The sequence below is a fragment of the Uranotaenia lowii genome, chromosome 2 (assembly GCF_029784155.1).
Source record: "Uranotaenia lowii strain MFRU-FL chromosome 2, ASM2978415v1, whole genome shotgun sequence".
NCBI lineage: Eukaryota > Metazoa > Arthropoda > Insecta > Diptera > Culicidae > Uranotaenia > Uranotaenia lowii.
In genome coordinates, this window is record NC_073692.1 from 347,664,288 (window position 1) to 347,688,618 (window position 24,331).

Here is a 24,331-nt window from a genome sequence, read left to right on the forward strand (position 1 = left end):
GTTCAGAATTTTCATTTAAATTCCTAATCAAAATTCAACAGTTCAAAAATGTGTAAGAAAAATATCATATATTTGTAATTTATTAACTACTCTGATCGGTCTACAATTACCCCTTTAAATAAAAAAAACTCACAAAGTTTACCCGAACCCAGAGTTTAAAACTGCCTCGAAAAATGAGAAGAGAAATTCAAAAAGTGTTGAAATTTATTGAAATATCGCAAATCATTTCGATCATTTTTAAAAAAGTAACAATCATATAAAAAGCAAATTAAAATTAAAATTTGAAGCCAGTACTCTGGTAATTTAAAAAAAAATGCTAATATTATAGTTTTTCAGTGATAATGTTTAATTCGAGAGTTAAACACAAGACAATCATTTTTTACGCACGGCACGGTGCTTTATGTAGCTTAATAATAATAAATTTGACATTGTTGTGTTAAAAAGGAAACCATCTCCTATTAAACGCACTGTTGGAAAAAAAAACCATCACGAGATCTAGATCTACATATATTTTCAAGTTGTGCTTTCAAAATTAACTTCTTTCGATTACTGCTCATAATTTATCCAGGAAATTTCGAATTACACTTTTTAAAGCTTGAATATGTTGAGATTCCTTTGAAAATTTGCCGAAAATCATGACAAAAATTGAAATAAAATTTAGAAACTTCCAGAGGAAATTAACTCCAAATAGTCATATGAATTTCAAGCAACACTGTACAGAATTTTTAAGAGCTTTTTGTTGAGAGTGTTTTTATGTCGATAGTGTCAAAAATGTCAAAATGATTCAACATTGCATGGTACTTCACTTGAAATATACATATAGGTGTTTTGAGTGAAGTATTTAAACAAAATAACAAAATTCTTGCAATACAATTGATTATTTTTAATTATTTCTTTTCGATAGCACATGGCAACAAAATTCACGTTTTTTTTTTTCGTTTTAAGAGGGTTTAAGAGCTGATTTTAACTGATTTGAGGAAGACATATCCAAACATGCAGTTTGATTTTTTTTTTGAAATTTTAGCTAAATTTTAGAAAATTTCTCTGAAAGTCAAATCGATGGTTTCTTATCAATGATCAACTTTTTCGAAGACCGCGAGTGGTTTAAACTTCTCAGAAAACTGAGTCCTTAAAGTTTATTTATTACAGTATGGTGAAATATGAGAATTTTAGGATATTTCGGAATTTTTTTTTAATCAAAATAATCGACTTTTTTAAAAGCACAGATAAAAAAAATCGCAGTCTCCAACAAAGTTGTTAATGGAATTTGAATCTTTGATACCTAAAGCTCACAAATGATCTTAAATGATGTAGAAATAGTTACATTTTCTATTGTATTTTTTAAACTTGAATTTTGTCAAGCATTGTTTCTTGAAATTAGAATAGCTAGATAATACATTAGTCCTCTATCAATCGATGGATAATGAATAGGTTAGAAATCAGTTTTTGTTTTTTTTTAAGAGGGTTGTCGGTTTAATAGTTCAATGATTGATCTTGCTCAAAACTTAGTCATTTGAAAATTTCAAAACCCTATATCACTAGATTTAACAGATTTGGACAAATGATTTGAATTCAGGACGACACAATCAATTTTTGAAACAAATGCATTACAGATTTGAAAACATGTACACTGAGGTTTTTTTTACGCGGGGGTTTCGTACCGCGTAAAAAAACCGCGTAAAAACCTCGTTTATTCGAAAATCCGCGTAAAAAAAAACCTCGTGATTCGTAAACCTCCGTAAAAAATCCACTTTCATAAAAAATCCGCGTAAAAAACGCGCAAGAACTATAATTATTTTAAAAAAATCGTACAATGATCGTTTATTCTTAAGATAAAAAACAAAATCAATTAGATGAATAGAATAGTAGAATATAGTGAGGCTTATTTGACAGACCTATAAAACCATACGGACTGAAATTAATTCAGCTTTTTAATCTTTTTTATCAGTCTCTCTTTTACTGTGTTCTCGGTGAGTTCCTCTTCTTCGTCTTATGTCTCATGTCTCAAGTCTCATGTCTCAGGTCTCATGTCTTATGTCTCGTGTCTCGTGTCTCGTGTCTTAGATCTCGAGTCTCATATTTCAGGTCTCAAGTCTCAGGTCTTAGGTCTCATGTCTCATGTCTAATGTCTCGGGTCTTAAGTCTCAGGTCTTAAGACTCAGGTCTCAGGTCTCATGTTCTTAGCCTCAGAGCTAAAATTTTTCCAACTACAAATAGAATCGAAGTGTTTCATTGAAAAAGTCTTAGAATATTTTCTCTAAAAAACCGTGTTAATTCGCGAAATTCGTGTAAAAACCGCGTTTAACCATCACGTTTAAGTTTAAGACCATATATGGGGTCGTATTCAGTAGAGTAATCAGAAATGTTCTCTTTAAAACATTTATTGCTGCTTCAAAATTTACATTGTTCCTTTTTAAATTTCTTTAAAACTGTGCATTTTCAATTATTAATTACATTTTACCTTGAATTCATGGGTTCTGAAGTTCAGTTTTTTTCAAATAGTATAGATAGTTTAGTTCAAGTTTCAGTCAATTTAAACTGCAAAATTATAAATAACAATTTTACTACGCTATGAAAATCCAAAATAAATGTTTCTTTTTTTATTGATTTACAAAACTTCTAATTTTATTATAATAATTTTGAATTTCTTTTGCATTTGTTTACAATATAAATTTTTATATTGAAATGCATTAGTATCAAATTAAAAAAAATACAGTGGGTAAATCTGAATTGAATAAATGTTTTAATGTATCAATTTCTCAAACTTTAATATGCTGTAAAATAATCCTCAAAACTATTAAATCAAGACTATGTAACTTGTTGTCAATATTTTTTTTTAAACTTTTGATATCAGAATTCAAAATGGAGATCTTGATTCCCTAGATCTGCAATAAGAATTTTGAAACGATGCAAAAACAATGTTTGGTGAAGGGTTTCTAATAAGTTGTTTATTGCCACAAGTTTCAAAAATTTATTTCTTTAGCACGAGTCGTAAATTTATTCAACGGGACTTGCCGAGTTGCACATTTTATGCACATTCGAAAAATTGCTTTGAAAATCCAGTGTTAAGTTTTCAGTGTCTAAAAGTTAAATTTTTAGCACTAAATTGCTTAAAAACAATTATAAATTCGATTCAAAAATTTGATTTGGTTTTTTTTTCAATTATTGGCTTTATATAAGAAAAAACTCTACTGAATTCTATAGAAAATCTTTTTTAACCCTTTCCTTCCCACAAGGTTTTTAACGTTTCAAAAATAGAAATATTGATTTACAGCTGAAGTTCTTGAACAAAAGATGCATAATTTAAGCCTACTTTAATGATCCATTTGATAAATTTGGGTTTTGAAGTGGATCATATGTGCTCCATTGGGAAGATAACAACATATAGGGTGCAAATGAAAAACAGGAAATAATTGCAAAAAAACATGGAACTCCATCACTACCTTGATCACAAACTAAAACGATCCTATTTGATAGAAAACTTCTTTGGTATACGCATCCCTTGAAAGTCTATTTATTGAAATATTTCATTTTTGCCTTGAACAATTGGCCGCCATGACACTTTGCGCAAGGAAAACAAAACATGCCGTTTTTCGAGAAAATCACAAACTTTTACAAATATTTCGAGACATGTGGTCATTTAAGCAGATAAAATAACTATCCTGAAGCGATTTTGTTTGTTGACGAAATGATTTTCTTGAGTATTGATAAGAAGCTTCACAAAAAGAAAAGTACGTTTTGTTCCCAGTGTATCACCTCACCAGTGATCCACTTTACTTACTCAAAAAATTATATGTTTTAGTTGGAATCTAAGTAAACCATCATTTGATTCTGCTTGCATAAGCAATCTTCTGCACGTCAGTAATTTTATTTGAAGGAAATCATAAAAACTTGTCAAGTTATTGAACAACAAATGACGACTTGATTTAAATTCGAAAAAAATCCGACTTTTTTGCAGCTTTTGATCTGCCAAGCAAAACGTAGTGAACCAATTTTCTTCAAATTTCGAGCGATGTTTCTTCACTCACATCTAAACATTCGGTGAAAAAATGGTGTTGATCCAAAGCGCCCAGTTCAAATGCGAGCTGAGCAAAGTTGTGGATCACCTGTGCTACCATGGGAAGGAGAGGGTTAAACTTGGCTGAAAACAGAAGACAAGTTTTTCGAAAAATGATAGAGTCAACTGAGGGGACTATCAACAAAGATCATTCTTTTTTGCTCTTATATCTGTTCATAATTACCCAGGTAAATATAGGGTAAAAATGACTGACTGTACTCTTAAAATTCTTGTCAGGTAATAATTTTTAGTGTAGGCAATATTTCGTCTAGCTAGATAGGATTTGTGGTTTTTCAAAATTTACCCTTAATTAGTCATGAGAAAATTTTGTAATCAAAAAGAAACAGGGAGTCTAGTCCTACAATCTTATTATTCACAGATTTTTAAAAGCTGATAAAGTTGTGTATAATGGTTTATTTTCAAAATATTGATGTTTACACTAGTTTACAGCATTTTTGAACTAGGTAAACAGAAAATCACTTTAAACGTGAAATCGAGCGCTGAATCCAAAAATCATATTAAAAAAAATCTCAGTAGAGCATCGATTGAGTAATGCTCCAAACATGAAATTTTGGAAAAATTAAAAAAAAAACTTTTATATAGATTCAAATATCTCGGACGGCATAACATTTGAAATCATTTTTTTTTTTCATATAAAAGGTGAGTAAATTTGCCATCGATCATTTGAACTTCTTTTCTGCGTATGATCAACAGTAATGATGACATCATTGAATTTATGGTATAAAAAATATTAAAACGGATTTTTTTAGGGAACATTTTGTTCCAGCGACAGTTTCAGACTCCATGGTAACATTTAAAAATTTTAATTTTTATGGGCCTTAAATATGTACACTGAGGTTCCATAATTTACTCAAAAATGCAAAAATTACTGTTATAAAAAGGTAGTTATAACTTCTTAAATTTTCAACCGATTTTAACTAATAACCTTCAGAAATCTTCGTTTTGAATCCACATTTAAGGTCCATAAAAAATAAGATTTTTAAAATGTTAACATCAAGTCATCGATGAAACAAAATTTTTCTCTAATAAATGCGTTTTTAACATTTTTTTTATCATAAATTCACTAATATCGACATTACTGTTGATTACACGCAAAAATGAAGTTCAGATGATCGATAGCAAATTTACTAACCATCAATACGCAAAAAAGAGATTTCAAATTTGTGTTACGCAGTTCAAGGTATTTAAACCAAGGTACAAGTACAATTTTTATTTTTTTTAAATTTCATATTTGGAGCGTAACTCAAAAACTGTTCTACTGGGATTTTTTTTTGAATTTCATTCTCGGATTCAGCGCCCGATTTGACATTTAAAATATTGGTCGGTCAATCGAGTTCACGATTTATTTAAGTTTTGTAATCTAGTGTTATTGGTGTTTTAAACATTAAAGATAGGTTTAGCTAAAACAAGTGTTTATAATACCCTCGTATTTTGAAAAACATGGGGGGCATTTTTAAACAATCCTCTGTGAATCAGCTAGATAAATTATATTACACTTGAAGATGCATTTATTACTGAATGCAAAACGTCCGAAAACAACATTTTAACTGAATTTACTGTGACGAGGGAGTACCCTCAGAACATTTTTGGATATTCTCTGACTGAGAAGTGGTTTTTGTGAGCTGTACACACTTGGTATCTGTAACTTATGAAAAAATGATAGAATGTCACATGACGTATGATCGATTAATAAGTCTTCTTTAACACACAATTTAAAAAAAATATTGATGATGATTTTTAGCGCTAACAATTTTGTGTAGGATGTTATTTTATCATTTTTAGAAAACTTGATGAAAACCTTAAAATAGAATCAAGTTAGTGTAAGTGTTCAATGATTTGAGTGTTATATGAAACAACTAAATCAATGAAATTTGTTGGAAATTTTGCTTCATTCCGACGAAAAATGACAATAAAAGTCTGGAAAACCTAAATTATCGACCGCAAATCTAAAAAAAACGGTAACTTAAAAATGACAAAATTGTGGCCACCACTGAACCAAGTCAGTAATAATATAAACCAAATGTTGTTTTGTGGAATTAAATCGTTCGGGACTCACGTTTAACAGTAGCCGCATAACATTTGTAGGTACAAGATGGATTATTTATTGAAAACCGGATGATCTCTTTGCATCCGGGAAAATTCCCCCATCCGATGACATTCGTCAGAGCACAGAATCAATAACTCAATCTAATGAATGCGCTAAACCGCGGATCGACTGCTGCTGCTGCTACTATCGTCGTCGTCGTCCATTGACCGCAAACTCTCCACGTAGCCGGGTGTAGTCGTCATCAAAATTGGCTTTACCAACTACCCGAGTACTCTTCGACATCCCTTCCCACCCTCCCGCTTTGGAAAAGCTCGAAAGAATCATCAATGTGAGTAGGGGGCCGGGTACACACAAAAAAAGGTGCCGAAAGCAATCAACGGAACGGTTTAGTGGATGGCCATATGATTCACTTGTGGTACAGGTACCTGTATCTATATTTGATTGGTTTCAACAACAGCAGCAACAACTACAACCAGAACAACGACCGAAGCATGGCTGTCGTTATGTGTATTTGCCAATTTTGTTGCCACGAAAGTGAGATGAAGATCCCCAAACGTGGCCGGCACAAGGCTTTTTCGTGCGTAGGTGTACTTCGTCTTCGGAGATTTAAACGCACGTGCTCCCACTTGCTAAGTACCTTATATCGACAAAAGAAGCTCTCCATAAGCCTGGAGCCATTCTTTTTCGAAACAAGTTGCCGCGATACGTATATTGGCTGGCAACCTAAGCTGTCAACAGGATAAAGCTACCGATTGTTGGGAAAACGCGTATTGAACATTGGCTGACAAAAGTATAAACGTATGACCAGATCCATATTGTGTGTTCCCTGCTTCCGGTTCGGTTCTGGGGAATGAGGAAATTTGCACTAACACATTCCGCAGGATGTGTGTGCCCATAAATTTGCAAGATTTATTGTGATCGAAAGTGAAACGGCTCAGCGGCCGGCCAGTTGGATCAGGTGAATGGAGAGACTCTAACGGCAGTGAATACGGGAAGGCGTCGTCGTCTGCCGACGCTACTGTTCATTTGTTTTTCCTTTTTGCTTCGTTGTAGATTTAGCCCAATGGAATTTGGTCTGCTTTTTTTTTGCTGCTCTCGCAACTAGCTCAACGTTCGATTCTTTGAGGTTTTGAGGAACAAGTGAGAAACAAGTGAAGTGATGCAGTGGTTCCTATTTTTTTTTCTAAGATACTTCTAAAAAATGGCACCTACAAACCTTTTCATGAACAAGATGTATACTAAGTATACTTTTTCTATATTTTTTTTGACTTAAATACAAGCTTAATACAATTTTTCAAGCTTAAAAAAAATTAAAGAAAATGACTTAGGTACATAATTAAACAAGCACCTGCTAATTGCATCGATGGGAACCTAAACTTCATAACAAAAATATGCTCTTACGCTTATGATCTCAGTTTTGTCATGTTGTGGAAAAGGAATTTTTGATAAAACATTAATAAGTCGTGGGCCAAATTTTGTGGGGTATCTTGGGCCACCTATATTTATATGTCCTTATACACATTCAGAACTTGAAATATGTTTTTTCTATCTTTAAAGTTTTCTTATGCTAAATGAAGAGTTATGAAAAATATTTTGTCCATCCTATATAAGGAATTTTGCCGAAACGTTCGCGAGCCAGGTTTTCTAAACTATTCGATCAACACAACTTTTTTTTTGATTTCATCATCTGAAATTACTTTCATATAACGAAAGAATTTAATGAGTTTAATTTCAAGATAGTTTTTAATTTTAGGTTTATTATTATTATTATTTTTTGACATTACAGGATGTTCTCCTAAATTTAAATATTTAACTGTGCTTAACATATTTAAGTCGAATAAATAAGTTTTAGTGATAAGTTATTTATAGAGCTTCAGTTCATTTTTCAGCCGAACACATAATTTAATGTAACAATGTAATATAAATGTAATGATGAATTGATACAAATAAAGAAATATTCAAAAAATTAAAACGAAATGAATTATGAAATTACAGTTTTGGGTCAACTCATAAACTTTGCATGTTATTCCGTCAATTTGGATTTGGTTGCCCACGATTCCCTACCATTTTTCAAAATCCATAAAATATAGCTTTTTTTAAAACAGTCAGAACTTGGGGAAAAAAACTTATTAAAATTTAAAAAAAAAGTCATATGATACGTTAGAAATGTAAAAAAAATATCTTTATCATTTTATCTTTTATAATAAAGAAGTTATGGAACATAGCAAAATAGATGCTTATGATTCGCCATTGTCCCATATAAAATTTCAAATAAATAGTAAGTACATAAGTATATATATCTGTTCTGTTAGTGTTTTTTTTCTCTACTGCATGTTGTACAAAAAACACTTAGGTTTTAGCGGGTTAAAAGAAAAACTTACAATGTTTTGCATCTTATTTGGTCAGTTTTGTTTTGGTGGTCCAAAATTCCAAAGAATTAAATTAAAACCTATCTTGAGCACTCGTTAATCCTATCACACGTTGATTTGGTTACTTACTGTGTGCTAGTTTGCTTTCGTAATTCACGTTGTATTTCGTCCCGAAATTTGTCCTGGTGCCATCCAAACCAACGTTTATCAGTCCGCGGAGTCTTGAACAGTGGAGGATCTTCCGGAAAACGTTCTTCCGTCCCGGTAACACCCGCTGAAGTTCCGTGCACCGACCGCATTGTTTTTGTTTTTGTTGTGTTTTGCTTCGCGCGGTTCTCAGAAGCAGTGAACATAATCTATACGCTGTCGTCTAACGTTGAAACAGTACTGGACAAAATTAATATTTGCGGTGCTTTTGGAGTTTGTTCGAATCTTTGTCTTTTCGACATAATGGCCAACATGAAGGATAAAAAGAAATGTGGAGAGTGCCAATTAGCGGTCAATGACCTCGAGCCGCTAGGTTGTGGATTCTGTGGGAATTTCTTTCAGATCAGCCAGCAATGTTGCGGATTCAACATTCGGCTCACAGGGAGCTGTTTAAAGTTATGTTTATCTGTACCCCCTGTCGTACGGAATTAAACGGCAGAAGTATTCGCTGCTATGTAGACGATTTGATCGACCGCTGCGCTCCAAAAACTGATTACCCCGATATTGCTTTGGACAAGCTAACGCATCAGCTCGACCTTTTGTCTAAAAAGTCGATGATATGGCTTCGAAGCAGTACCCACCAATGACAGCTTTTTTGTTTCCACCACTGAAAGGGACCCCACAAGCATTCGTCACCTAATATCAAGCGTCGCCGTGGTAATGATGGACTATCGCTAATCTCTTCAACAATGACGGGGACAAAGTCTATCGATCTTAGTGATCTTTTATTCTCGTTTGTTGTTCCTCCAACTCCGGCACCTAAGTTCTGGCTGTATCTAGCTGGACTTCAACCGCAAATAACCGATGAAGATGTCAACAAAATAGTTTCTCGTTGCTTGGATATAACCTCACCAGTGGAAGTGAAACGATTGCTCCCGAAAGGTGTAGATGGCTCCACTAGAAGTTTTTTTTTTTTTTAAATCGGATTGGATCCGATTGCCTGTCTAAAGTCAGCTCTTTTTTGTTCTCCTGAGGATGACACACTCATCATTGGCGACTTCAACATGCCCGGCCTAAAATGACAGGGTTGCTAGCGAACCGGGAAAACCGGGAATACCGGGAAAATCTTTGGAATTTCATCGCGTCACCGGGAAACTGGGAAAAAACCGGGAATTTCGGCAACTCACCGGGAAAATTGTTATATTTGAAATTTTTTCACGGAATTTCAATAATATTATTAAATTAATTTCTAAATTCAAGAGTAGTTTTTGACAGTCTCAATATAGATTTACTCATTAACGCTTATTTTCGTTCATTAGTAAACAAACGAAATTTGAATTAGTAAACAAACGAAAATTGAACTAAGCAATGTGTGATTTTCCGCGTGTGCTACACTTATAAGCAATACTCAAATGTTATAAAACTGTATAAGCAAATAACTGTAAATAATATAAGCAAAACTGACTACAGTCGAACGTCGATAAGTGAGAGTCCAAGGGACCAAACTTTTTATCTCATTTAAAGAGGTTTCTAACTTAACCAGATTTTTTTTAAAGAGGGTCAGCAACATATAAAAGCATTAAAGTGATCTAGAAATGCAACTATTCAATGTGTATATGATAAAAATCCACTGATTTATAAGAAATCAGTTGGTGTATCAGTTCGAAGTTTTCTCGAGTGAGTTTCAATATGGAACTGTAGATATTTGCTTTCTCGAACTTCGTAACCCAATATTCTTTTGGTAACATAACTTCAATACAATCCTGGAATTTTCTCTAATTTCCATATTCTAGTCAGGAAAAGGACTCTAGCTTATAGAGGTTTTAAACTGTCACTTAAACAGGTTTTGTGGTTTAAAAAACTTGGGATTTTGTGTTTTCTCTCCATCATAGAGGTTTCTAGCGGTTCGACTGTACCAGTTTAGTTTAAATTAGTTTATGCAGAGCAAATAATTTGACAGCATAAGTCGTTTTCAAGCAGAGTAACACCTTTTTAACCAGAAAAAAAAATATTTTTCGATGTTGTTGTGTGCATTTCGTTTGAATTGGCCTGAGGAACGAAGCATTTTATAGCAAGTGTTTAGTTTTTAATTCTTCCTACGTGAAAATTTTGCTTGAAATTTCCTATGTCTTATGTAAGAATTGTATCGAAAAAAGCTCCTTTCGAAATCCAAGTTCATCTTTGATCCAAGATATTTACGCTCATACAAAATGATAGCTTACATTCAAACTATTAAAGTTCAGACCTGTCTTATACGCGATTTTCTATATTTTCACGAATCTTTAGTTCGAATCACTTGATCACTACTAGTTATTCATTGTTTTGTATTGGAAAGAGAACAATTTTTTCTAAAACATATCTTAAGATTTGTACAAAAAATATAACTGCATTCAGAAAATAACTCATGCAATCTTTGATTTTAAGTTTTGATAGACAAATTCCCATTCAAGTTGACAAGCTGATTTGATATTATGTTTCGATGTATTTTTGTACATATTTCTATACAAACTATACAATTTTTTTTATAACCTTATAAAAATTCTAGAAATTTTCACAGTTGCTGAAAAGTACATACCTACTACATTATTGTTTCAAGATCAAATTGACCGGACTTATTTTTGCAAAATTGTTGAAATTGTGCAGCAAAACAGCGAATAGATGCCATTTTCGTTTGATTCGTTTTAAAAAATCATGAAAACCTGTCAATTTGATACGAAAAGACTACGTGTTAAAAGACACCGAAGTATTTGTCATGATTTCTAACCGGTTAACAAGTTTTGGGATACAATTGTTAGAAATGTGCGGCCCTTTATATTGAATTATTTTTATTCACCATGATTTTATATTTAAAAACAAGTATAATAAATGGGCAAATCATCATTTACAACCGGGAAAAACCGGGGAAAAACCGGGAAAAACTTTGGAATTTCAAAACGAAAAATCGCTAGCAACCCTGAAAATGGTGCTCCTCTTGAAGTGGCTTTCTGTTTCCAAATCCTATGCGTTCTTCGTTCTTGGCATCTTGTAGCGTATACTTAGACGCCCTTAGTACAGCGACTTTACGTCAGATAAATAATATCGAGAATGAAAACGGACGTATGCTCGACCTCTGTTTCGTGAACGAAGGTTTCAGGATTCCGACGATTGACTTAGCACCCGCTCCCCTTGTCAAAGCTGTTCCACATCACCCAGCCTTAGTGGTCTCTCTAGATGCCGCAAGGATATTTGCTCCCGTGAAGAAAACGGCATCCTTCTATCAAGATTTCAAGAACGTGGATTTTTAAGTTATCTCTCGTTCTTGAGTCCGTCGAATGGGAAGTTGAGCTCGATCCTTCTGATCCAAACGCAGCTGCTGAGACATTTTCGAACATTCTCAATTACATCATTGATCGCCATGTTCCGAAACGTAGGGTGGCTACAAATCTACGGGCTCCCTGAGTCACTAAAGAACTGCGGCGACTGAAGACGGCCAAGAAACGTGCACTCCGAAACTACAACAAGCACAAATTCCCTTACACTAAGGGAGAATACCGCAAACTAAACTCTGCTTATAAAAAAGTCAGTAAGCGTTGCTACCTAAATTATCTAAACCGGTTACAAAGGAATTTCAAAACCAGGCCGAAATCTTTTTGGAAGCACGTAAAAAATCATCGGAAAGAACCAGGGCTTCCGTCTTACATGATCCTTGACAGCGACACAGCGAATTCTGATCCAGAAATTTGTGAACTTTTTGCCGAAAAATTTTCTAGTATTTTCATAACTGGGGAAGTTTCCTTGGAGCAACTGGCCAGGGCTGTCGGAAATATATCACCCCTAGGGTCATCTTTGAATGGTATTCTGGTCGACGATGCAGCTATCCTAAAAGCGACAGCTAAGCTAAAAAATTCATCTCCTACGGGCCCGGACGGTATACCAGCTACTTTTTGAAGCGTTTTCTGCCATCTCTGCTGACACCTATAAGGCACATCAATCATCGCTGGACTGCGGAATCTTTCCCTCATTGTGGAAAGAAGCTCACATGTTTCCTGTCCACAAAAAAAGAGATAAGAGAGATGTGAACAACTACCGCGGATTCTCCGCTTTATGCGCGATCGCCAAACTTGGTTGTTTTGGATCCAATTTTCTCATTTTGCAAGCATCACTTCTCCAACGATCAGCACGGGTTCATGCCTAAACGATCCACGACTACAAACCTACTTAGTTTTACATCGTTCGTGCAGGACAGCTTTGCCAAGAAAACTCAAACAGACGCCATTTACACAGATCTCTCTGCTGCGTTCGATAAGGTGAACCACGATATTGCAATCGCAAAGCTCGAACGTTTAGGCTTCTGTAGTTCCCTACTGGATTCTTTCCGGAGTTACTTAATGGGACGAAAGTTATCTGTTCGTACTGGTGAATTCTTTTCTAGGCAGTTCGTTGCCTCTTCAGGAGTGCCTCAAGGAAGTCATTTGGGACCGATCATTTTCGTGATCTATTTTAATGATGTACTCTCGCTCCTCGGTGGCAAAAGCTCGCATATGCCGATGACCTGAAACTTTTTCACACCATAAACGGCCAAGACGACATCAACTTCCTGCAACAGCAATTCACCGCTTTTGCTCTCTGGTGCGATATCAATTGCTTGCCCTTGAACCGCAGTAAATGCTCGGTAATATCGTTTAACCGTAAGCGACATCCTCTTCATGCAGAGCACATCCTCGGAGACCAAACCATCATCCGGGTGGACCATATTGACGTCTGGGCGTTCAAGACTCATACGAACTTTGGTGTCGACAAAGCTTCTCGAAGCCTTGGATTCTTGTTTCGTATGGCCAAAGATTTCAAAGACGTATACTGCCTGAAAAGTCTTTATTGCTGCATAGTTCGTTCTACGTACGCTTCAGCTGTTTGGTGCCCTGTCTACCAGAATGGAGCTGAAAGAATCGAAGCTATCCAGCGGCGTTTCTTGCGGTACGCTCTACGACACCTAAACTGGCAAGATCCGTTTCGTTTACCAAGCTGTGAAAACCGCTGCCGTCTCATAGGCTCAGACCTTCTAACATCTAGAATCGACTGCCCCGAACGGTTGGAGGCCATACCTCTCAACGTACGATCACAATGATTACGAAACCAGAACCTGCAGCTCTACGTTCCTATTCGCCTGAACAACTGCGAGGCTAACAGCGCTTTCATCGGCATTCTAAAAACTTTAAATCGGTTTTCCGAACATTTCGACTTCGACGTCTCAAGGAACGTATTCCGAAGAAAAATTCTAAGTGTATCAAGTATTGTGTAGTATTATGTTGATATTAATTTTAATTTATTAGTTATAGTGTAGTCATTAGGATCAACATGTGATGGTTTAAACAATAAACAATAAACAATTCCTCTTACTCAAGGTAAAATTTGCGACCCGGGATTTGTCCAAAGTCCATTTTGTTGACGTATGTTTCTTCTTTCATAAAAAAACAGTCAGTGTTTTTTTTTTAATCAGTTGAAATCCGGTGATAAAATACATTTACGAATTGCAGTTCAAGGCACGGCGAGATGCCGAAGTGACGTATATACCATTCCCAGATGTTGCCAATGGGCCAATGCCAATGCCAAAGATCTTGGAATGGTATATAGGTCACTTCGGCAAATCACGGCAGAAGGATACTAACTAAGTGGAACAAACCTTACTCTATTTGTGGGCTCAGGGTTTCAGCAAATGCTAAACATAAATTAATAGTGCCCAGGGATGAAGAGATAGACATTAGATGTCTTCAGCAACATTGTTCAGTTTTACATGGAGCATATTCTAGTATCAAAATTTTTGCCTAGGGATCCACCGATAGCGAGATAAAAATGCTAACTTTTTTGTTTTTCAAAATAGAGCTTTGATGTCTCCGACAAAGTTGTTTATCTGATCAAAATACATAATCATTCAAATCTCTACTAGTTCCACCGATTTCCCCGCTAATTTCAAATGGAAATGGTTCCGCTTTTCATCAAAAATAATTACAAAAAAGGGGATGTTGCGAAAATGTGCACTTTTCGATGGAACTAGCCTTCCAAAATAGCCAATAAAATACACAAAATGCTTTCTATAGGACTTCAGCTAATCATAATGTATGAGACAATTGTAGATCGTGGCTTGTTACAACTTTGTTTCAAAGACAGCGAACCATTTTATCCAATCTACAACGTTTCAGGTTCAAAAAATTGTTTTTTCAAAAGATTTTTTTTTATGTTGACTGTAACTCCAGAGGGTGATGTGATAGGACTTTGACGTATTCAACAAACTTATGTATTTTGATCAGATAAACTACTTTGTCCAAGATATCAAAGCTCTAATTTGAAAAACAAAAAAAAAGCATTTTTATCTCGCTACCGGTGGACCCCTCGGCAAAAATTTTGATACTAGATTATGCTCCATGTAAAACTGAACAATGTTGCTGAAGACATCAAATGTCTATCTCTTCACTTCATCCATGGGCGCTATTTCGTACAGCTAGATTGATGTTCTGCATCATTGTGCACTGCTTGTGTTTAGCGACTGTTTTTCAAGCAGTACTTCGCCAGGCACAACCAGTGATGTCAGTTGAATTGTTTGATTTTCAATGCCAAAAGGCATACCTTTATTTAATAGCTAATAACTGTTTTGCCTAACGAGATACGATTACTTAAAAATTCTGCAAAAAATCTAGAGTTTGAGAAATTGTCAAATTCGAATCGACTCTATCTAGTACAGCAGTGAACGGCTGCGTTCAACATAAATATTCAAACCGTTGTTCCACTTCAAGAGCAGTATCCCCGTTTCCGACTAAACCGAATAAGAATATATTTATTTATGATTATGTGAAACATACAATTCTTCTTAGGTTTGTTTAAATATTCAAGCAAGTGTTTTCAAGTGTAAAAGTTAGCAGTGATACAATAATAATAGAAAAAAATCCAAAGTTTTTTGGACAGGGAAATCGTCAAATGTAATTAAAGAATTGTTAATCTTTGGATCGTTTAAATCTTTGGAGGTTTAAATCTTTGGAGAGTCTGAAATATTTTCATATTCTAATAAATTCTGGCATGCCTTTAGAACTTCTGCCAACATTGAATAATCCGTACCCTTGTTCCGACATTGTTAGCTTGGGGACCGCGCACGTGGGCTGCAGCTGAGCCGAGGTGTGTCGGTAGCTTTCCTTCGCCTTTATGTGTCTATACATTTTAATGTGTGTTTAATACCTCCCCGGAGAAGAGCCCATGTCTCTCTCTCTTCATTGCCATCATTTCGTCCCAGTGAAGCAGAACAATTGCCTTCGTGGTTTGGTTTTTCTTCTGTTGCTGGTGCCTAATCGCTCACATACCTGGCCCACACCTAAGCTGCGGTTGGCTCCCGTTTGGGGAATCTCAGTGCCCACCGAAGAAGGCAAAACGATAAAACAATAAGTGGGAGAAATTGATTTGATTGAGATCGGCGGGCCTTTCTCTGGAATGAACAATGGAGGTTTCTTTTGTTCTTTCCCCCCTTTACATTTTTCTCAAGACGTACCTTTTACAACTTGTAGCCTCTAATTGATTCATGTTTTTAAATTGATTTTCCCTTTTGTTTTTCTTTTTGCTTCCAGGCCACCATCGGTATAGACTTCCTGTCGAAAACCATGTACCTCGAGGATCGAACCGTCAGACTACAACTGTGGGACACGGCCGGACAGGAACGGTTCCGATCCCTCATACCCTCGTATATCCGGGACTCTACCGTAGCGGTAGTAGTTTACGATATTACAAGTAAGTAAAGGGTTAGCAACGGGGAAAAATATTTGTAATCATTTGAAGAAGACCAATCTTTTACATTCAACTTGAGGCTGAATTCTAACAACTATAATCCTTAAAGATATTTATTACGTTTGTAAATGTCCTTAGGAGTGGAACAGAACCACTTTCTAAGGACCACCGAATTATTTTTTCTTGAGACTCCAAACTTACATTTATTTTCAATTTGTGTGTAACCAAAACTGGGAATGAAGTTGATTTTTTTTAAATCCTGTTCAAAGCATCTTTGAAAAGTAAGGATGTTTTATGTTTTGTGGAACTGTATTGAATTCGGTATATTTTATTTAAATGTATGTGACCCATTCCAAGCACCCCTCAACTGGAGAACCGATTTTTATCTTTCATTATCCAAAAATAAAATACATAGTGTTAGAAAGGTTATTTCTTGAGTGTCATTTTCCATTAAAAGATTTTCAGCTACCTTTTTTTAGAATTGAGTATGTTAACATTGAAATTTAAAAATTTTAGTATGAAATTCAATTGATTTTCGCAAATATTCTTTATTTATAACATAACTTTGTCAAAAATCTAGTTATGTCAAAAAAAATTACTGCAAAATGATGGTAGAAAAGCCATCTTTTAACAATGATATAAGATAAATAACAGTTACTGCAAGTTTATGCTCTAGAATCGTTGATAAAGGTATCTATTTTTAAGCGTTGTGACGTCACGAAAATTCTACTGTTTTTAAATTTATGATTTACTGAAATTTCACATATTGTCGAAAATTAGAGGTCTCTTCAAACTTTTTGAGTGGAATTTAATGCAATTTTTAGATTGAAAATCGGTTAAGCAGGTTGTGAGTTGCAACCGGGTGAAGAATGCGTTGTGACGTCACGAAAATTTATTTACTTTTTTTCGAAAACGTTCAAGAATTTTTACTTCAACACTATGATAGTATTTCTTCAATACAAGTTCAACACAACAATGTGCTTCAATAAACGAATTCTATTATCAAGTTTTTAAAGAAACTAAAATTATTGTTTTGCATTAACTTAGTTGTTTTTAAACATTTCTAATAAAACATATAAAACAGCGCTTAAAAACGCTTGATTCAAGAATAAACAAACTATCAAACAAATGAAATCCTCATCGATTTTGTAAAAGAATATTTGTGAATCATAAAGCAGGTAGTTATCTGTGATTTGAATAAAAATCTTGCAAAAGATCAAGTTCTTCATTGTTAGAATGAAAAAACACCGCTAGTAGTTTCTATTTCTTTCTGGCATTATGTTCAAACAAAATAAGTTCCATGAAATAAATGTAATGAGATTCAAAAAATCTTTGAACATGGTAAACTTAATAGATTAACTTTTTTATTAAAAAATTCATTAGATTTTTATAGAAAATTGATTTAAAAAATTAATTAAATTATTGAAATTTCCACCTCAAAGAATGTCACTAGAAAATCCAAATCGAACCCCGTTTTCACATAAAATCTCACAAAAGTGACTTTGAACTGAATTACAAAATTAATGTGTATGTAATGTGTATGTACTAGCACAAGGTCTCATGCAAAAGTTGGGTCAGATTATTCTAAGGGAGGGGTTGCGCAACGCACCTGAAGTTTGTATGGAATTGTGTAGATTTTGTTCGGTATGATAAAAAAAACCGTTTTTCGTCAATAATTTAGGTCTTTATAAACCAATTTTTCTTTTAATTTGAGTATTTTAAAGCTTTGATTATCACAATATTTCATCTGAGGAACGTGTTTCGATTTGAGTTATCATAACACAGGTATAACGTTCAAAATAAGCGTCGATTAACGATCATTCAGGTATTTTTTGTATTTGACCCATCAGAAGCTAATTTTTGAAACTCAAAAGCCTTTTTAACTAAACCATTGGTGAAATGGGATCTTGAGATAAACTGTTTGTCATAATGAAGTTTTGTGAATGACTATAATTAAACTTGGTTTTAATGTCCTTCCAAACCCAATTTCTCATAATGCCATACAAATTTTAGGCTCATTGTGCTCTCTATTTCCGTGGGCCAATCCCCATATTTGGCACTGGACTTTGTGTTAGGCCTAGGATCTATTTAAGCTTACAACTTATAAGATTTTCATTAGATGACTGATTTAGGCACTCTAGTGTCGATTTACTATTTTTGAAAAGATCGAAGGCTTTGAAATTATCATTTATTTTTCCTTTCCTTTGCAATTAAAGATTAAAAAGATTCAGAAACACATGTCAACGCTTTTACGAATAAATATTTCCTGGTTTTAGTTTTGTCCTAAATAATATTCACATGATCGCACAAAAAAACTTCGAATAAAATTGATGTGAGCAGTGTTGCAAACCTTATCTGCTTATATGGTCCTTTGAGATTTAATTCCTTTTAATTTTTGGGAATAAATGGATCGATTTCATCACCAAATCACATTATTTATTAAGTTTTTAAGCATTTTAAGTTAATAAAGCATTCATTTTAAGATTATACTTTGATTTATTTCATGTAGCTAACCATAAAATTTCGTGACGTCACAACGCTTTGCAAAACCCTGCTTTAAAAAAATGGTGCGTTGTGACGTCATGAAACTGAATCGCTCTTAAATAAATTGAAATCAAAATTTGAAAAAATAAAAAACAGCGATTTGTTGGTTGTAATAAATCGATACTTTCCTGAAATTTTCATTTAATTTGACCTAATAGAAGAGCGGAAAATTGCGGCGTTGTAAAAAAAACTGAAAAGTGAGAAAAGAGGCGCGTTGTGACGTCACGATTCCTTTTGCTTATATTTTGTTAACTATTTATTATATACAAATACTTTTGGTTTCAAATTGTAGAGAATTAAATTTTGACCTCATAATGTACAATTTTCAACAATGTGCGATATGACCTGTAAAACTTACATACAATATACCAAAAAAATTTTTTGCAAACGTTGTGACGTCACGCTGGAATGGGTCATGTACATTTTACATAAGATGTTGAGTTAAGTACAGTAAGGTGACAACAAATGTATATGAAAAATTACAATTTGGATTATTATCTTTTTTGATTGATATTTTTCGGTGAGCGCAAGACGAAATAAAAATGCTGTTTTTAACGTTTTCGGCCTACTTATCTTTCGGCCATCCTCAGAAAAACTATATTTATTTGATAAAATTGAAGGATGAATTTAGACTAGATTAGACTAAACTAGATTTTATCTTTGAATTTATCAATGCACTGTGCACTCGGAGATTGAAATTTACAACTTTTTTGCCGCGTGTTTCCCCAACGATTTTTAAAATCGACGTCAGCTAATTGCTCCTGGTCAGTCGTCGTCCAGTGATGATGTCATCGAGTGCGTTCCTGATTGGTTTGTCGTCGGTTGCGTTTTGGGTTTGTTCGCTCTTTTCAATTGTGGTGCCTCTCACAGCTTCCTAATTAGCGCGTTGTATATCGAGGAAATTTCTATTGCATCTCTCTGTATGTTGACTGCCTTCCCTCCTCTCAATTTTATATGCAGAGTTTTCGCAGTTTTCCTCTTGTTGTCATCGCTCACTTTTTCCAGAATCCTGACATCGTTGTAGTTGAACGTGTGATGGTTTTCCACCGCATGTTGTGTTAGGCCGGTTGTGGAGGCATTCGGTTTAAAACTATATTTGTGGTTTTAAATGCGTTTTTCTATAGTTTGGGAGGTTTGTCCACAATATACACGGCCGCATTCGCACGGGATTTCGTAAACCATCTGTGTTAGCTTCATTTTTGGGATTTCATCTTTGAGCTTAGAGAAGATGCAATTTTTGATTTTGTTCACGGGCTTTGATGAAGCAATAATGTCGTGTTTTCGTAATATTTTGCTCTCTTTTTCACTCAAATGGGGGATGTACGTTAAGGAAGCATATCTACCCATTTGAGTGTCTCGGTTTTCGTATTGTAGCGAGTTATAAATTGCATCTGTTCTTGTTTTCAAAATGTGGTTTATGATTTGGAATAGATTAAGTGGTACCTCAAACAGTTCAAAATAACGATTTTTTACCCCAAAACATCACCAAAGGAAATCGGAAAAATCCAAATTGAAAATTTTGTGCCAAATGACTTAAAGAACGTCCAAAACGTTCAAAGTGTAGTGTAATTTCGATGAAAATTTTTTTGGCAAAAATTGACTATTGGAGACTTTAAAAAATTATAATAATGACAAAAGAGAAACAAAGTGTCAAAAATACAAAAATGGCATTTTTGTTTCAATTTTCACATTTTCATAGTTTTGGTAATTTATAATTTTTTTAACAGTTTCTACCTTTTTCTTTTTTTGATATTTTTTCGCATTTTTGTATTTTTATGCCACATTCATTTTTCTCTTTTTTGTCATTTTGTTGTCATTCTTAGGACCCCAATAGCGGAAAATAAATGCACTACCCTAGTAAAACATTAAATCTTAGATACCTTTTAAATATTCAAATGGTTTGAAGCGATTTGTAATTTATTTAACATGCCCATTCTTTTTCTTCCTTAGAAATCTACCAAATTTTCGAAACACGGTTAAGCCATTTTTAATATACTTGAAAAGAACTTGGTGTGGTGAACAAGATTCATATTTAGAACTCGATTTAATAGAGAATAAATTACAGAAACTCAGGCAGTTCGAAAGCCTTATTAATTCAAAGCTTCAAAATGATATCCTCCAACTTTTAATACTTGTTATGTGTAATTGCTTTAATGCAGGATATTTTTGAAGCTATTCTAAATTAATCTGATTGCAATTCAAAATTTTGTCAAACGCGTAATTTGAATTGAGAAATATGAACAGAAGTTTCTATATGGGTTGTCTCAGTTTGGGAACAATTTTTTTGTATATTTTAGACTGATAACTTTTCCAAGACGACCGTCCAAAATTGGTTCTCGTTTTCACAAAAATCTACCCAATGAACAGGAATCGACGACTCTCATTTTTAGTGTTCAATAAACAACTCTAAAATTTGCCTGTACTCTCACTTCTACTCTCAATATCTGGTACAAATTAGTTCGATGTTTACTCTTGGGTTCGAACTCATGGGCATTGGCTCAAGAGACAACTGCTTTGTCAACTGAGCTATATCATAAGCAAGTAAATAATTATATTTTTCTTTATTTTTGCTTCCAAATCGAAACATAGGGGAGATAAGGGCACAACGAGCACCCGGGGATTCCTCTTTTCAACAAAAGTATGGGAGAGTGGGGAATCATGGGCCACTTTTTTTCGTTGTTCCATAACTTCTTTATTATAAAAGATAAAGGTTTTCTACATTTTCAAGGTATCATAAAGTATTTTTTTTTTAATTTTTAATAAGTTATTTTCCCCAAATTCTAACTGTTTGAAAAAAGCAATATTTTTGGGATTTTGAAAAATGGTGGGGAATCGTGGGCCACCAAATCCAAATTGACCAAATAACATGCAAAGTTTATGAGTTGACCCAAAACTGTGATTTCCTAATTCATTTCGTTATTTTAAAGCAATTTCAGATCTATATATATAAAAATGAATTTCTGTCTGTCTGTCTGTCTTTCTGTCTGTTCCCTATAGACTCGGAAACTACTAAACCGATTTACGTGAAACTTGGCAGGTGGGGGTAATGGAGGCCGGAGAAGGTTCCTATTCTGGTTTGGGACCCCTCCCCCTAACAGGAAGGGGGGGAGGGGCCTCCCAAATAAAACACAATTTTTTGCATAACTCGAGAAACCATCAAGCAAATGGTATCAAATTTGGCATGAGGTGGTATTTGGGAACGGGGAATATTTCAATGAATATTAGATACCCCTCTCTCCTTTCAGTGGGGTGATAGGAAGGGGGGAGGGGGGCTACCTTACAATTTTTCATATAACTCGAAAACTAATCAAGATATTGGAACCAAATTTGGCATGGGAATGAATTTTGATATGAAAAATATTTCTATGATTATTTGAAGCCCCTCCCTTCCTGCAGTTGAAAGGGGGAGGGGCCTCTTTCATATTTTTTTACATAACTCAAAAACTAATAAAGCAAATGAAATCAAATTTGGCATGGGAAGGTATTTGGATACGAATAATATTTCAATGATTATTTGAGACCCCTCCCTCTTTCCAGTAGGGAGATAGAAAGGGGGGAGGGGCCCTCTTTTTAATTTTTTACATAACTCAAAAACTAATCAAGCAAACGGAATCAAATTTGGCATGGGCGGATGTTTGGGAACGTGACATGTTCTAATGATTGTTTGAGACCCCTTCCATCTCCAGCGGGGAGAAAGGAAAGCGGGAGGGAAGTTTCATAAAATTTTTATTGCATAACACAAGAACTACAACAACAAATGGAACCAAATTTGGCATGGAATGATATTTGGCTACGAGAAATGCTTCTATGAATATTACGTATCCCTCACACCTTCAAAAAGGTGGATGAAAAGGGGGAGAAGAGTAGGGTGGTCGGATTTACCGGTTTTTTTCAAATCCGGTATTTCGGTATTTGTAATTTATAAAACCGATAAAACCGGTAAAACCGGTATTTTTCAAAGTATATCGGATTCATGGAAGGATTTTGGCTAATTTCAGTATAATGGCATAAAATGCTCAGCATTTATAACGCAATAGAAGTAGCAACATTTCCAATGGAAAAAATGGTATTGTGCCTTTAAATTGTCCCTTTGTCGTAAATCTATCATCGTCCTCATGATAATCATAATATTTCTCATCTGCATTTTATTATTATAATTTCGCTGTGAGGTTGCGGAAATTCTAGAAGTTTCATATTATTTTCAGCAAAATGTTGTCCTATACTCTAGTCTTTCATGAAATTGGTATACAAAAAGAATATTTGTTAAAACAATGACTTAACTAATTAATAAACAAAACTCAAAACACTGTCACAAAGCTTTTGGTTGACTCACAGAACCACAGATTATTGCTATCTAAAAGACGGATGTTTTCCCCGCAACCTAGATCGTGATCGCATTAAGTTTGCATTCCCAAAAATAAAGCGAACAAATAGAAATAAAAATCTATCAAAATTAAAAACCAGTCAAAATTCAGCAAAAAATATATGTAGTTGTTTGGATCTGATCCATGAGCTCTTTGTTGCTATAATACTGTTGCACATTTATAAAAACTTTGTTACTGCGTTGCCTGAAAAAAAGAAAATGGTTCAATAGCGTTAAAAATAAAATCCATCAATTACCTTGAAAATATTGATAAAAAAAATTCATACAAACAGTCTAAAATATGTTTAAATGCTGACTCTGTTGAAAGTTTCGTTAGAACTGAAATTAGAATTGAAGTTAACATGTGTTTGAATGCTGACTCTGTTAAAACATTTTATGTTTTGAAACAAACTAGGAAGTTTCTGATCAGTTTTCAATATTTTCATTTTAAATTGCAAGTTTGTATAAGCTCGGCACCGCATAGAACGATTGTGATAAACTTAGCCTTTTTATAGATAAAAACATTTTAGCAATTTTTTTTTAATTCCAGCTTATCAATGAAAAAATCAGTGATTATTGTAAAGCAATCTCTAATTTCCTGTAGCTGTATCTTTGTTTCAGTCATTGTACACGTGTACAGTCTTTAAATGATGTAGTGCGTTAGTTCGATAGCTGAACTGAAATGTATAAAGTTTCATGATAAATCTTTGATTTAAAAAGTTACATCGACAAGTTTTAGCAATAATCAAATCTCACATAAACCTTGCAATAAGGTTGATTTAGCTTGGATTTTGAAGCTGATGGAATAAATTTTTAGTATTTGTACTTATTAATATTTGGTAAAAAAACACTTAGCCGTGTCAATTTTAGAACAATGCCAAATAATTATGGAAAATTTACCGGAAATACCGGTTTTTTACCGTCCCAAAAGTCGGTATTTCGGTATTGAGAAAATGGACGGTTTTACCGGTTTTACCGGTTTCGGTAAAACCGGTTAGACCACCCTAGAGAAGAGGTCTTCCTTACAATTTTCAGTATAA

The 24,331-nt window shown here is 34.2% G+C and overlaps 1 protein-coding gene across 3 annotated transcripts in view; it reads left to right on the forward strand.

Annotated features, from left to right (window-relative positions):
- Positions 1-24,331, forward strand: part of LOC129743622 (ras-related protein Rab6) — a 101,094-nt gene that overhangs the window by 48,389 nt on the left and 28,374 nt on the right. For all 3 annotated transcript variants that reach the window (XM_055735701.1, XM_055735700.1, XM_055735702.1), the window contains exon 4: positions 16,228-16,387. In XM_055735701.1, the coding sequence (XP_055591676.1) occupies positions 16,228-16,387 (160 nt within the window). The remainder of the gene's footprint in view (positions 1-16,227; positions 16,388-24,331) is intronic.